The 15673-nt window shown below is 36.0% G+C and overlaps 1 protein-coding gene across 11 annotated transcripts in view; it reads left to right on the top strand.

Annotated features, from left to right (window-relative positions):
• MAGI2 (membrane associated guanylate kinase, WW and PDZ domain containing 2) overlaps positions 1-15673 on the top strand; it is a 1504283-nt gene that overhangs the window by 968840 nt on the left and 519770 nt on the right. For all 11 annotated transcript variants that reach the window (XM_056117966.1, XM_056117965.1, XM_056117957.1 and 8 more), the window contains one exon: positions 6725-6937. In XM_056117966.1, coding sequence (XP_055973941.1) covers positions 6725-6937 — 213 coding nt within the window. The remainder of the gene's footprint in view (positions 1-6724; positions 6938-15673) is intronic.

The raw sequence follows: 15673 nt of genomic DNA, 5'->3' as shown, positions 1-15673 counted from the left end.
TTTCATAATAATCACTGTATCACTGTCATCCCATTGTTCGTTGAATTACTAGAGCGGGCGCCAGTACCGTCTCTGTTCCTCCCAGCCCTGAGATTTTAGCAGCCTCTTCTTACTCGTCTTTTCCGAACGATTGGAGGCTCTTTCAGGGTCAGGGGAATTTTAAAATAAAAAAAAATTCATTATCTTAAGACAATGGTGGAGGGACGCAGACACTTGGGAGCGTATATGTTGGCATGGAGTATGCACAGAAGCTTATCAGAAATAGCACATCATGGTGTCTCATAGAAAACTTCAAAATATTAGCCCTAATAAATACTTCTAAAGTTGAAGAATGGGGTTAGAAGACGTGGCTCAAGTGGAAGAAAAGAAGTCTTATGTTGTACAAGGTGCTGGGTTAGATCACTGATACCTTACTGTCCCAGAGCATCACTTAAAAATAAGACAATGGAGATTTTACTTTTATGTGGAATATGCAGGGCGAGGGAGAACTAAAATAAACTCATAGGGAAGGAGAAATGATGTTGTAATTGTAAGGGGTAGCAGAGATGAGGAGTTGGACAGAATAGATGAAGGTGGTAAAAGGCAGCAAACTTGCAGCTACAGAACAAGTAAGTCATTGGAATGATAATATGAGTATCATTAATATTATATTTTAGATTTAGAAATTGCTAAGAGGGTAAATCTTGAAAGTTTTTATCCCAAAGGAAAAAAAATTGGATATTAACCCAACTTTTTGTCACAGTATATGCAAATATCAAGTTACAATGCTGTACACCCAAAAAATTTATGTTGATCCGCTGTCATGAAAATGTCACATAAGTGTATAGTTTATCCCAATTATGATAGAATGAGGTAAACAATTCTCTATTGTATTTTCATTTTGTCCTTACATTAAAGTTACTGAAAGTTTATACTAAACTCACATAAAATCACTAAAAATGGGTCATTCTTTACATATACAAATGTATTCAGTGAAGAACTTATTTTTCAACCTCATTCCAATCACACACACACACAAACTCAAAAACACACACACAAACACACACAAACGAGTTTTGGAAGAGAAGAGGTAAAAAATAACTTGCTATTTTCCTTTTAAAATTAATATTTTCCTGCTCACTGATTGTGGTTTTTGAATGACTTTCTAGCATGATTTCTGGGCAGGTTGCAAGTTGCATTAATCATTAAACTATTTTTTGAGAGGAAAAATAGTATTTGGAAATAAATGAGTTTCTTAAGTCAAATATGGTTTCCCTTGATTTTATTATGATATTGATAAATGATCTAGTTTTGTAGATTTTCCATTTTCTATAAACTACAAAGGCAGAATGACTTCTTCAGATTGTTATGTGTGAAAAGCATCCACCGTACACTGTATCCCGGACACCAATTCTATTTTAGTCACACTATATGTCTCCATTATTGTTCATCTTTTTAATAGCACTGGGTGGTGCAAGTGATTCTAATCCTCATTTGAAATAATAATGCATAGACAAAATACCCACAAGGATGCCTAACTCAGAAAATTCAACTTGCGATGAGGATAATTGTAATAGTTACTGTAGTTGATTTTAATTAGCTTACAGCCTCACGATCCACTTAAACTAAATCAACTTTAAAATATAAAGAGATAACTAGGGTAGGGAAGGAACACAGGAGTCAAAGTCATGTTTATCTCACTAGCCTCTGACCTGTTGGGCATTATGTCATATTATTATGTTTTTGGTTTTTGATATTTTCTCATTTACTAAATCCTTGTACCATACATAGAACTTCATTCTTAGTGGAAAGTGTTCCAAAATTATTACATTTTAAAATGTAATATGTTCTGAAAACATTGATATATTTTAAATGTATGAATTGTATGCACTAACATCAGGGAGTTATTTGCATGATTTAGTTACCCAACTGCCTGATTAATTCTTCTACTATTGTTAGTTAAGTTTACTGTTTTTTGTTTTCTTGTTATGTGCATTGCATTTTTAGTAATAACTTATTCTCTAAGAATATTTTTTCAAATTTAATAACTTTCTGGGTCATTTCTGTCTTTTATTATTATTGCTAATAGTAATCACAACCTCTTAGCTAATGATTTGTGCTTTAAAAATTATAAACCTGGGTCAGAGAAATAATACAGTGGCTGGGACATGGTGGGCCTTAGTTTGACCCCTGGCACGACATCGGGTGTCCTTGAGTACCACCAGAAGTGACCCCTGAGCACAGTGCTAGGAGTATCCCTGAGCACCTCCAGGTGAGGCCCCAAAACAACTAAACAAAAAAGCATGAATTCCACTGTTTTTCAGCTTTTCATTTTTATTTAGACACCATGATTTAAAATAATGTTACTTATGATGTTTCAGGCATAAAATGTCCCAACACCACGCCCACCATCAGAGTGTCACATCCCTCCACCACTGACTGAATGCCTCATCCCACCCACACCTACTCCAGTGAATTGCATGATTTTTATCTTTTCTTAAAGATGAATAGTATTCTATGTGTGTGTATATATATATGTATACATAAACATATATATATAAACATATATATAAACAATTATTGTATCCACTCACCTGTCCTTGGACACTTGGAATAGTGCTACAATAAACATAGGAGTGCAAATTTCTTTTTGAGATTTCTTTTTTGTGTTCTTGTAGAAATACCAATGAAGTGGAATAGCTGGGCCATATGGAAGCCAAATTCTATTTTTTTTTTTTTTGAGAAATTGCCATACTGTTTCCCATAGAGGCTGAACTATATGATGTTTTCATAAATGGTGATGAGGGTTTCCTTTTCCCACATCTTCACCAGCACTCATTTTTTGCTTTTTAATGTGCATTAGTATTACTAGTGTGAGGTGATATTTCATTGTTTCCCTATCTTATAGCATACAACAACTCAGGGGGTTGGAGAAAGTGTGCAAGTGTTAAGAAACTTGCCTTGCACATGGGTACTGCTAGGAGTAATTTCTGTGCACAAAGCTAAAAGTAAACGCTGAGATTGCTGGATTGGGTCCCAAACCAACATCCAAACAAGAAAAAATGTTAATTCAAAATGGATTAAAGTCTTGATTAGATCCAAATCCATAAACTACATTAGAGAAAACATAGGCAGAGCTCTACATGATATTGATTCGGAGGCATCTTCAGTGATTCAATACCCTTGGTCAAGCAAATAGAAGCAAAAATAAACAAATGGGATTACATTTAATTAAGAAGTTTTTGCACTGAAAAAGAAACAATGACTAGAGTAAAAGGACACCCTATGGATTAAGACAAAGTATTTGCTCACACATTGGACAAAGGACTAATAGCCAAAATTTAAAAAAAAAACACTTGCAAACCTTAATAGCAAAAAAAAAATATGAAAAATGCAAAGAAACATTGAATAGGCATTTTCTCAAAGAAGACAGACAGCTGGCCAATAGATATATGAAAAAGTGCTCTTCATTCCTTATTGTCAGGAATGAACAAAATCAAAAGCAAAATCAAAACAGCAATGGTGTAATTACCTCACCAGTATAATATTTTTAAGCAATTTGAATCTAAAAGAATGAATTAGTTTTCTACAAATCAAATTATAAAAATAGGAGATGTATTTATAGACTATAATCATAAGCCAATGACTAATTATATTTATTCAATAGTATCTTTATTTAACATTTTTTAGTCTACACTACATGTTTATTTCTAATTTGTAAGCTTTATTTTCTACTTCTGGGAAATTTAAACTTTTAAAGATGAATTTAAAGGTCTAAATTCATCTTCAAAGGGTGGGACGGGGGGATGAGGGGTGGGAGGGATACTGGGACCCATGGTGGTGGAAAATGGGCACTGGTGGAGGGATGGGTGTTTGATCATTGTACAATTGAAACCCAAGCACAAAAATTTGTAAATCTACAACTGTACCTCATGGTGTTTCACTAATAAAAATTTTTAAAAAATAAAGATGAATTTTTTTTAAAACTACTAAGTGTGATTCACTTTCTTAGAGCTGTATATACTTTAAATTTTTAAATCCTATTTAAAGTTATTTATTGTCTCATTTACTAATTGTATAATAAATTTATTAGATTGATATTGAGATTCCATGAAAAGCATAGGCAATCTGCTAACAACTGAAATACAGAAGTTGATAGATTCCTAGAGAGCAACTACCAGATTTTATTTGTTCAGAATATGGCCGGTACATTTAAAGTTTTGATTCATTTGAAAGCTCAAAATCAAATTAGAAGGTAACCTTTAGCAAAATGTTTATCATCTACTTTGCCAATTTCTGCATAAAAGTTCTACACATCTAAAAACCAATTTACGTGGTAATATTTTTCTGAATGCTTTTACAACTATGGATATTTGTGTAAAGAAGCAGCAGCATTGGAGGCACCTTTGCCTTCAATATTTCATCACCTCTTGACAGCATGAGTTTACACAGCCACTAAACTCACTGCACTATTACAGTTTATGAAACTCTTTCATGTATTCTTACTTTACTTCCATAACAACTCAGCAATGAGGGCAGATGGAATGGACATTTGTCATTTCTGTCTGGCCAGCACTGAAACAAATGTCCTGCCTTGGGAGAGTTCTGATATAAAGTCATAGAAGATAGGGATCTGGCCTCTTCTTCAAAAATTGTTGAACAGTAGGCATTGCATTCTGCTAATCTGGGAGCTCAGGCTCTCTGGTGGTTGATGATCAGCCAATGAGAAACCCTGTCTTGCAGTGTTCTTTGAATCAAATGATTCATATGTACTTAAAGTGGTTGACTCTCATTCCCAGGAAAGCTTAATGTCTAAGGACTGGACCTAGGACAGTGGAACAAGTGAGATCTTGCAGTCTTGGGCCAGTAGAGGCAAAGTTATTGTTATGAAATGAACTTCTTAATTTCTACCCACTTTCCCCATGGTTTTCCATCATCTTCTTTCAACTAGTCATCTATCTTCTCATGTTTAACTTACTTTGACTAGCTGTGGTTGTTTGCAACTCAGAATCCAGGTGGTTAGAAATTTTGATATTTCTAGTACATAGATGAAGAAATACAACCTCACCAAGGTTTAGTAGCTTCCTTGAAAAGTATGTAGAAAAGTCAAGGCTAGACCTCTTGTCTTCTAATTAAGGGTTGTTTCCTTCACAGCATGCTGCTTTCTCCATTGCTTTCTGTGGCCTCACAGATGGTGAAGTGTGCTTCCTCCTCTGTCTCCTTGATTGAAGTGCTTAATCTCATTTCCTGTTAGAGCACTTATCTACTTGGTGTCAAATGTTTGTTTTCCACACTAGACTGATAAGAATCTGAAAGACAAGGATTATATTATACTCATCCCCCACCCTCCACCCAGCTACAAACATATGCAGGAGTGACTGTGTTGATGGTCAGTACTAATTAAAGATTTTCATGAATGAGTGAACAAATGAGTGCATAAATTATTCAATTAACTGACAATGTCAATGTGAGCTATAAGTTGGTTCTACAAGTATAACAGATTTCTAAACACCCAATATGGGGTTGGAGGGATAGTACAGAAAATCAGGCATTTGCCTTGATGCTGCCAACCCTGACTCAATCCCCGGTCTTCTGAGCAATTATAGGAATGATCCCTGAGTACTACTGACTGTGGACAGAAGTAGCCCCTGAGCACTGTTGAGTATGGGCCAGAAACAAAAACAAACAACAATAATTTTTAAAAAATCAACTTTTCTAGATCCATCAAAATACTAGATTCTTTTAAAATTATTTGCTTTGCTAATCCAGAAAAGTTCACTTAGTAAACATCAGTTTTGTAGCTATTATGTACTATGCTCTTTACGAAGAGAAATAGAAGTTAAATTAATCTTCTTTAAGACATTTTGAGAACTGGCAAGAAAAACAAGTGATTCATAGAGCTGATCATGTAGCTGTGGAAAAGAGTGCTTGATAATCTGAAGAGTGATTAGAGCAGCAGGCTCTCTGTCAGCAGGCATGGAGATATTCTGCTGGGCCGGATGCTGGGAATGGGCATGTGTAGGAAGAAGGAAATGAGAGCGTTGTGCTTTCCAGAATGTACTGGGGTTTGTTTTTATAATAGTTACCAGTATCCTTATTCAGGCATAAAGAGATTAAAATTAAACCTTGTTATAAAAATTTTGAATACTTTGAAAATACTTCATATTATATGAAAATATACATAAGATCATGCTTTGTATTATCACAAACATGAACATAAAGATATATCTATATACTTCTTTTGTTTTTTTTTTGGGGGGGGGCCATACCCAGAGGTGTTCAGTGGTTACTTACTCCTGGCGGGGCTCAGGGCACCATATGGTGTGCTGGGGAATCAGTGCAAGGCAAGGGTCCTACTGCTGGACTATAGCTCTGGCTCCTTGGTCTTTATGGGAAGGAAGGAAGGAAGGAAGGAAGGAAGGAAGGAAGGAAGGAAGGAAGGAAGGAAGGAAGGGAGGGAGGGAGGGAGGGAGGGAGGGAGGGAGGGAGGGAGGGAGGGAGGTAGGTCAAATTGCATACTAAATAAAACAAAACAGAAAGATGAGTTCATTTCAGGGATTTCAGTGTGCAAGCCAAGAAACTCAGAGCTTCATAGTTTATAGTCACACAAAGACTAAGAGATTGTCATGAGATAAATGCGGCTATTACTTATAAACACATTTGTCAATATAATTTCAATTTTTACAAGTTATGATGGAAAGAAGAGAAATATTTAATTTCACAGTATTTTTGGTATCACTTGCAGACAATTACTACGGTACTCCAAAGCCTCCAGCCGAACCAGCACCATTATTAAATGTAACAGACCAGATACTTCCGGGAGCCACTCCAAGCGCTGAAGGAAAACGGAAGAGAAATAAATCAGTGAGCAACATGGAGAAAGCAAGTATAGAGCCTCCTGAGGAGGAAGAGGAAGAAAGGCCTGTGGTCAATGGAAATGGAGTAGTAGTGACACCAGGTGAGTCAATTACATTTTTATAAGTTCATCAGCTATTTTATAAAGACATTATATTTAGAATATTTCAAATGTGTTAAGTGTATATGCATATTTATTTATATATTTTATATATTATGTTAGTTTATATAGCTATAAATATCTTCAGAAAGGATTTTAATATAAGTAGAAAGAACCTTATTCTTATCTCCCATATATTAGTTTTAATCTGTCACACACAAATGTTTTTTTAACCTTAACATTTTTTTAATTTCAATTTTATTTTCATTTTGAATGTCAAGTTATTCATCCAACTTCCTTAATTTGGGGTTTTACTTACAATATTAGTGACAATATAGTGGGATTTCTGGGTCTCTTAGAAGATGGTTATATGTCATTAATATGATTGAAGTTCTGAGATCTTTGTGAATGAAAATAGTAGATTAAATATATCTTAAGATATTCACATTATTGTTACACTTCATAGAGGCTGTGTTGTCTGATGTAACCAACAAAGTGATACCAAAAATACTGTGAAATTAAATATTTCGGTGGCAGTTCTTGAAATGACTTACAGCTATTAAACGTCTCTGTATTTATTCCCCTCCATGACCCTCTTGAAAGGACACAGTAAAGAATGCATCATTATGTAGTGAGAATGAAAAGACACCTACCCTTGAACACGGAAGGAATTTGTTAAACCTTTCATTTATGATCTATCATATTACATATGTAAATATTTTTTACTATGAATATTATGCCAGATATGGGTTTGTTTTATTTTTATATTAGTAGAAAGTCAAATTTTTCATTCATAAAATTGGTTTGTTTCAGGAGTCAGGGAGATAGTACAGTGGTTGAAGCCCTTGCTTTGCATTTAGCTAACCCAGATCAGATCCATGGCACCGCAGAGGGTTTTCTGATTATCACTGAGTGATCCCTGAGCACAGAGCCAGGAGTAATACTGAGCAGCACTTTCTACAAAGAAAACAAAACAAAAGAAATTTCTTTCATATTATCCGTAGTTAAATTTTACCGAAAACAGAATTAGAACTTTTTCTTTACCTCCAAGTTTAGAATAAAATTCCTAAGTTTGTACTACTTATTTCTTTAATAGTGGCATACCACTGGGTATTGACAATCTCAGGGCTGTGTTAAAGCTCTTGAAAAAGTATTAATACATGTACCTTTAATACGTATAACTTTCAAAACATGTTGTAATACCATTTTGATGTCTTTATTTTTATTTATGGTTGTGCTGCATCTTATACTGTCACAGTATTAAAATTTTCATGCTGAATTACTTTTCAAATTTATTTTTTTTATTCAATCACCTTCAGATACACAGTTTCAAAATTGTTTATGGTTGGGTTTCTGTCATCTGATGTTCCAACACCCGTCCCTTCCTTCACCAGTGTACACTTCCTACCACCAATGCACCCAGTTTCCCTCCCTCCACAAACTTACCTTTTCTTTTCTTTTCTTTCTTTTTTTTATATTGAATCACTGTGAGATACACAGTTACAGAGTTGTTCAATATTGAGTTTCACTCATATAATGTTGCAACATTCATCTTTTCACCCGTATACATTTCTTGCCACCAATTTTCCCAGTTTCCTTCCTGCCATCCCCCACTCTCCCCAGATTGCTTCTGTTGCAGGCACTTTTCTCTCTGTCTCTCTGTCTCACTCTGTCTCTGTCTGTCTGTCTCTCTCTCTCATTCACTTTCTCTCTCTTTCCTTTTGGGCGTTATGTTTTTCAAGACAGGTACTGAAAGGTTATCATGTTTATCCCTTTACCTACTTTCAGCACTCAGTTCTTGTCCTGAGTGATCATTTTGCTGTATAGAGGACTTCTCTATCCTACTTGCCCTCCCACCTCCATCACTTGTAGCAAGTTTCCCACTGTGTGCCAGTTTTCCAGTTCCTTATTTCTACTGCCCTTGGGTATGAGTCTCAAAGCTTGCTTCTTACTTTTCTTGTTCAAAAACCCTGAAAAACTTTTCTTCATTGAACTGAGGATATAGCTCAAGGGACTAGAATGCATGATTTGCTTCTGGAAGTCCCAGGTTCCACCCATGGCACTACGTGATCCCCAGGCACATCTGGAAATTTATCCTGAGCACTGAGCCAGGACTATCCCTCATGTATTGTCAGGTGTGGCCCCCAAACCAAAAATAAGAATATAAATAATTTATTTATTGAACATAGAGACCAAATTCTTATCTGTATAAATCAAGATATAAATCTTGAAAAATACTTTCATCTTGATAACTCAGAGATGATTACCTCCTACATCAGTTAATTTTTGTTTTTAAACATTCTCTGACCCTAGCAGTAGTTTATTTCTGGACCTAAATGCTTAAAATCTCTATAGGTACATATTGTAACTTCTCCATATGTAAATACGATCTGGTTTTTTTTAAATAGTCAGCATCTCAGTGCTTATTCTAAAGTTCCTGAATCAAAATATTTGTTTTAATTCATGTAATAGATTTAAAATTGATAGTATATAGTTTTTCATATTCATCCTTTTTATAGCACTGTCACTGTCTTCCCATTGTTCATCGATTTGCTTGAGTGGGCCCAGTAATGACTCCATTGTGAGACTTGTTACTGTGTTTGGCATATCGAATACATCACAGGCTTTGCCGTGCGGGCAAGATACTCTTGGTAGATTGCCGGGCTCTCTGAGAGGAGCGGAGGAATCGAACCCAGGTTGACTGGGTCAGCTGCGGCTGGCACCCTATGAAGTATGAAGGCAAACACCCTACCCGCTGTGCTATTAAACAAGAGCCCATATTAAACAAGAGCTTGCAATATTCATATTAGTTTCCCCACACCTTGGGGTCAAAGAGCATAAAGGTTAAAGCAATTGACTGCCACTGAGCTTAGCCCTACAGTCTATGGTCTCCTGAGCACCTCCAGAAGTGAGCACAGAGTTAGGAGGAGCCCTTAAACACTGCTGAGGAACAACTCAGAAGCCAAAAGCCACTACAAAGCCTGAAGTAAGAACTAGTCTAGCAAGAACAAGGGAAATCTTTGTGGATCCTTTTTATAAGAAGCAAAAATAAATAAATAAATAATTATCTGCATGAAAGCTAAAGCAAAAGTTGAAACCAGAGGAAACGTATGAAGTATTTAACTGGTTATACTGGAAATATAAAGTCAGTGGCCCCGTTTAAACTTGAATCTTTGACTTTTATTTTTAATCTTTGTGGGACAGATAAAGTGAAGTGTACTTGATTCACAGATTCTGTTTTATTTTTGCGGGGTATAGGGTGGGAAAACTCAGTAGTGTTTGGGGCATACTCCTGGATCTGTGCTCAAGGGTCACTCTTGGCAGTATTTAAGGGAAATGTGTGCTCATGGAAAGTGAAACTGAGATGAACCACTTGCCAGTCAAGCTCTTTACCTACTGCCTATCTATCTCTTCAACTATCTCTTCTACCCTTTCCTAGCAAATTCTTTTCTGTTCATTTATTTATTTGAAGGCCACGCCTGGCAAGTCTCATGGATTAGTCTCCTCTCTCTGCACTCAGGAATCACTTCTGGCTGTGCTTAGGATACCATATGAGATGCCTGGGATCGAGTAGGGTTGGCTTCATGCAAAGGATGTGCCTGATCTGTTGTATTATCTCTCTTAATCCTGACTCACAGATTCCTCAATTATTCATCCCCTTTTTTCTGTTCCTTGAATAGGAAGAATGGTGACGTTTTATGGCTGGGCAATCTTTCAGATGGATTAGGCTCAATTTTTCTTGACCAACCTTGGCTGTGTGACTGTCTGGGCCTGTCAGCCTGAAAATAGCGTAGAAAACCCATTTAGACAGAGATTTCTGGGCAGTCATGAACCCACCAACAATGGTTCTGTAAGCCTGGCTGGACAAGTGACCCTTATGCAATCATTTCCTTTTTTGTTTAGGAGACAATCAATCGGTGCATTAGGCAGCTTTTTACCAATGTCCAAATATGGGACTATCTCAAACTACAAAATATGTTCATCTTCCCTTTTGACAGCTTCTATCTTGAAATGTCTTTAATAGTGAGTTATTCGACAGAAAATTTAAAACTTATTTTTACTCCCTTCTTATAAAAACTTATACAGATTTACTCAGTTGTTCATGTTTTTAACCTTGTCCTTTTTCCTCTAGCACAGGGCCATTGTCCTACCGTTGTCCACCCCACCCTGCCTTATAAATTCACCAGATACAGGACACTTATTGAGAAAATTATTGCTTAAGTTTTAGTTAACAGTAATGTGTATAGTCTATGAGATTATTATGGTCATGGTCACTGTCCTCCTGCTGTTCATCAATTTGCTCGAGCGGGCCCAATAACGTCTCCATCGTGAGACTTGTTGTTACTGTGTTTGGCATATTGAATACATCACGGGTAGCTTGCCAGGCTTTGCCGTGAGGGTGAGATACTCTTGGTAGCTTGCCGGGCTCTCCAAGAGGGGCAGAGGAATCGAACTCGGGTCATCCATGTTGGCTGCATGCAAGGCAAATGCCCTACCCACTGTGCTATCGCTCCGGCCCGATTATTATGGTAATTCATGTCAAATCTCACTTTAGGGCATAAATAGTATAGTCAGTGGGCAAACTAGCAGACTGAGAAAAGTTTGCCAAGTAACTTTTCTGGGATGGAGCAATAGCACAGCAGGTAGGGCATTTGCCTTGCACGTGGCTCACCTGGGTTTGATTCCTCCCTCCCTCTTGGAGAGCCTGGCAAGCTACTGAGAGTGTCCTGCCTGCAGAGCCTGGCAAGCTCCCCGTGGCATATTCAATATGCCAAAAACAGTATAAACAAGTCTCACAATGGAGACGTTACGGTGTCCTCTTGAGCAAATCGATAACAATGGGAGGACAGTGCTACAGTGCAGCGCTACTCTTCTACCTCTAAAGAACTAATAAAACTATCTATAAATAGCATATAACAATTAACTCACTTTTATATATTTATCATATGCTGTCAATCCCAACCTCATTATAAGTTCATTTAATTCTCCTAAGAGTTTGGTTGGCTAGATATTCTTTTACAAATTAGGACATTGATATACACTGCAGTTTAATAGTCTGACCAATAATTATAAATCATGTGTAGGAAATATGGATCTGAAGTCTATGCTCTTAGCTTCTAAGTCTTATATCACCAAATGGTACTATGTCTTATATCATAGCATGAAGAATTCTCTTAGAAGGAGGCATATGCCACTGTTTACTCGCATCTTTGAAGGTAGAGTTAAAATTTTCTGTGTACTGAAATCTTCTTTCCTTTTTGAAATAATGTACATGTTCACTCATTTCCATCTATGACTACGTCATTTGTACTATATATATGTATATATATAAATCTGCCAATTTTTAACTTGATATGTAGTTTACCAAAATCAACTATTTTCTCTATGTAAAAAAAAGAGTTTTAGAGAAGGCCCAATTTACCTTTTTATTTATGTTCCTCATATTTACTAATTTGGTTTTATTTTTCTTTTTGGCTTTTGAGCCATACCCAGTGATGATTGGGTGGCATTCCTATTTTTTGTGCCTGGAATTGCTCCCAGGGGTGGGTGGTCCCAGGAATCCAACACAAATCTCCCAAAATGCATAGCCTATGCTCACCTGTTGAGCCATTTCCCCACCTTTCTTTATAGAGTCCCTTTTTTCTAAGATCTTGCCTATATAAAGTCAGTTACCACATTTAAATAAGTAAATTTAGGAGAATATCAAGTTCTATTTAACTTATCAATGAAAATTGCATATAGTGTGAATATTAATTGTGTGCCAGGTCACTTCCTTTTGCTTAAAATTACATCAGATACATACATTTACCCAATAGTATCTACAAAAGCCATATAATAATCTTTTCTCTAACTCAGAAATATCTCTCTCTCATATTACATTGGCAATAAAAACCAATATGTAGTTCTATCCTTAGAAACGTAGTTGTATTCCCGTTAATAATAAAAGATTATAAAAAATAAATGAGTACAGGCAACTCTCATGAGTGAAAGAAAAGGCTAGCCATGTATTATATACAGATCTGTAATTCCAATATCATAGCCTTTTTCTGCTAAGAATGAGATGCTGGTGAGAGACATAGTACAGGGTTAAGACTCCTGTCTTGCATGTAGCTGATGCCAATTTGATCTCTAGCACTGTCTGGTCCCCTGAGCAACATGGGGAGCAACCCCTGAGAAAAGAGCCAGAGTATATCCAAGCACTGCTGGTTGTGGCCCCAACCTTTCCCCCATCAAAAATAATAAGATGATAAAACAGTATGAGGCAATTAAGCTAACAGTTCATTTAGAAATAGAGTTGAAATGTAGAGCCAGGAATAATTAAACTCATCGTGACTTGAACACATTTTCCTAGTTCTTAACTATGTTGAGTTTAAAATGACTCCTGATCTACATAACACAACCCAGAATCCTACAACTCAGAATATTTCATCTACATCATATGCCATTATTTCTACTTTCACTGGGTTCATGGTAGTGGTGTTACATCCAATGCTTATGAGCATGATGCAGCCTAACATACTCTTAAAGAAAACATTCCCTTTACATTGACCAGACCTATACATAGGCACCTTTATCTTGTAAGAGATTACATCCACCCCATAGTTACAAATACTATAGACTTACCAACTCATCTCTCTGAGCAATTCCACCCAAATTTTTATTTGGCAATATTAGTATAATATTTCACTCTTTTTTCTGCCATATAACAAATAGACCACCTCATAAAGTTCTTTATATGATTTCTATAATTATACATTCTTACCTAGAAACTTGCTATTTTTGATAACTCTCCTTCCCAGGTCTAATAGATGTTATTAAATATAAAAGATCAATGGCCCTGTAGCTTTTATTCTTTCCTTCTCAATATGTTCTCCCCATCATAAATTATGTCCTGGTTATATCATTTATAAATCATAGTCACCTAAATTGATCTATATTACCATAGACTGCATCCCTATTAAATTACCTATAATTCCTAAATCAGTTTAAAATTTTTGAGCCAAGATGTGTTTTCCCAAACTGTTCTTCTCAAAACTTGGATGGGTTTCTATTTCTGTCAGTGTTGTTAGTTCAGCAACCCTCTTTAATCCACTCTGTGTGCTCAAAAAACACCTTCTCCACTTTTATAAAGTCTTCTTATTCAATTATTTTATTTAAAATCTAGTGACTTTTATCTTACATTTCCCAGGAATAACTTGATAATTCTCCCAATTAACATTTTTCACTCTATATCTCTGAATTATTTTAGTAAAGTTTGCACCTTTCATCTAATTGGGTTGAGTTAATTTACCTGGTTCTTTTCACAATGTGCATACTTGGTTTCCCTACATACAATGTAAAAATTGTGAGAGCAAAAGCTACTTTTATTTTTCTGTTTGCCTGTCTTAGTGACTAGCACAACTCTACTTACTTCAAGTTCTTAGTAAATCTTTTTTTAATTAATCAAACCTGTGTTTGTTTGACACAAGTTTATTTTTTTCAACATGCAGTGTTTGTCAGTTTCAAAGGTATGAGATTCAAGGTTTTACAAATTCCTTCAAAATTTGTTTGATAAGTAAAGAAAATTGTAAAAACGGGTATTGAAGTATATGTATTCTTAGAAATGAAAATCATTCCATCTCTGTGAATTAATTCAAGTATAACAAAAGTACTAAAATTTTAAAAATTATTAAATTTAACAACAAACTAAAACTGTGGGTTAATAGATAAGCAGATAGAAGTTTTTATTTTTTCAACTATTGAACTTTTCTGAACAGAAGCCAAGTCCTATAAACCATAGTGAGTGGGTTAAGCATTCTTGTATTTCTTTTATTTCATGAATTATCTGCTAAACTTTTCCGGAAAGTAATTCACTATTATATTGTAGCTTCCCCTTACCAGCTATTAGTAAGCTTAGTGCAAAGACTTAGAAATGCACATATATTTTAAAGGCAGTGAAACGTCTCTGTTAATACGCCCACGCGCACAATGCCAGGAGGAACAGGGCCCGTGAGAGCTACCTTCTCCAACAAAGGGAATACAGTATGTGTACACAGAGCTGCCTTCTCCTGGCCCCCAAGCCTGCAATTAGTGCAAATGAACTGCATCTCCCAGAGAGCAAACAGAGTGCCCCTTATGTGATCACTGAGTGTCCTCAGCAATGATCTCAGTTCACCATTAGGGACCCACATCCAGGTCCTGAGCCTCTTGGCACGCTTACTGGGCCTGCACCATCAGTCCTGGTTCTGTGAATGAGAGCCTGTCACTGTCAAAAGAATTATGTTCTCCGTAGTGAATCTCGCTGTTTTCCCATGAATAATGGTCCACTCTGAAACCAGCCCGATGCCTACCCCCTGCTTATTTTGGTGTGGGTTCACAGAGGCTGCGATTTCTGTATTCATCCACATCTTTCTTTTTCTTTTCTTTTTTTTTTTTAAAGAAAGCTTAATTTTAGGATCTTGTTCCCATACACAGTAAAGGGTTTTTACCTCTCCATTAGAGGTGGAAATCTCTGAACCTATTTAAAAATAACTTTCTATAATGAGATATTCCATGGATTAATTCGGGACAGTCTAGCTGTTCTTAAAGGGATTATTTAAAAATTCAAACTTTCTTCATTGTAAAAAATGCTCTGAGTATGTAGGTCCATAACCATATAATCACTTTCAAGTTTGTGCTTATGAACAGTAACGGCCACTGTAAATACATGATTGAAAAAGAAATTGAAGAAATCATGACTCATTTATAGATGTCACTTTC

The sequence above is a fragment of the Sorex fumeus genome, unplaced genomic scaffold (assembly GCF_029834395.1).
Source record: "Sorex fumeus unplaced genomic scaffold, SorFum_2.1 ptg000037l, whole genome shotgun sequence".
Lineage (NCBI taxonomy): Eukaryota > Metazoa > Chordata > Mammalia > Eulipotyphla > Soricidae > Sorex > Sorex fumeus.
The sequence above is the reverse complement of the archived record's forward strand: the minus strand, read 5'-3'. Positions and strand labels throughout refer to the sequence as shown.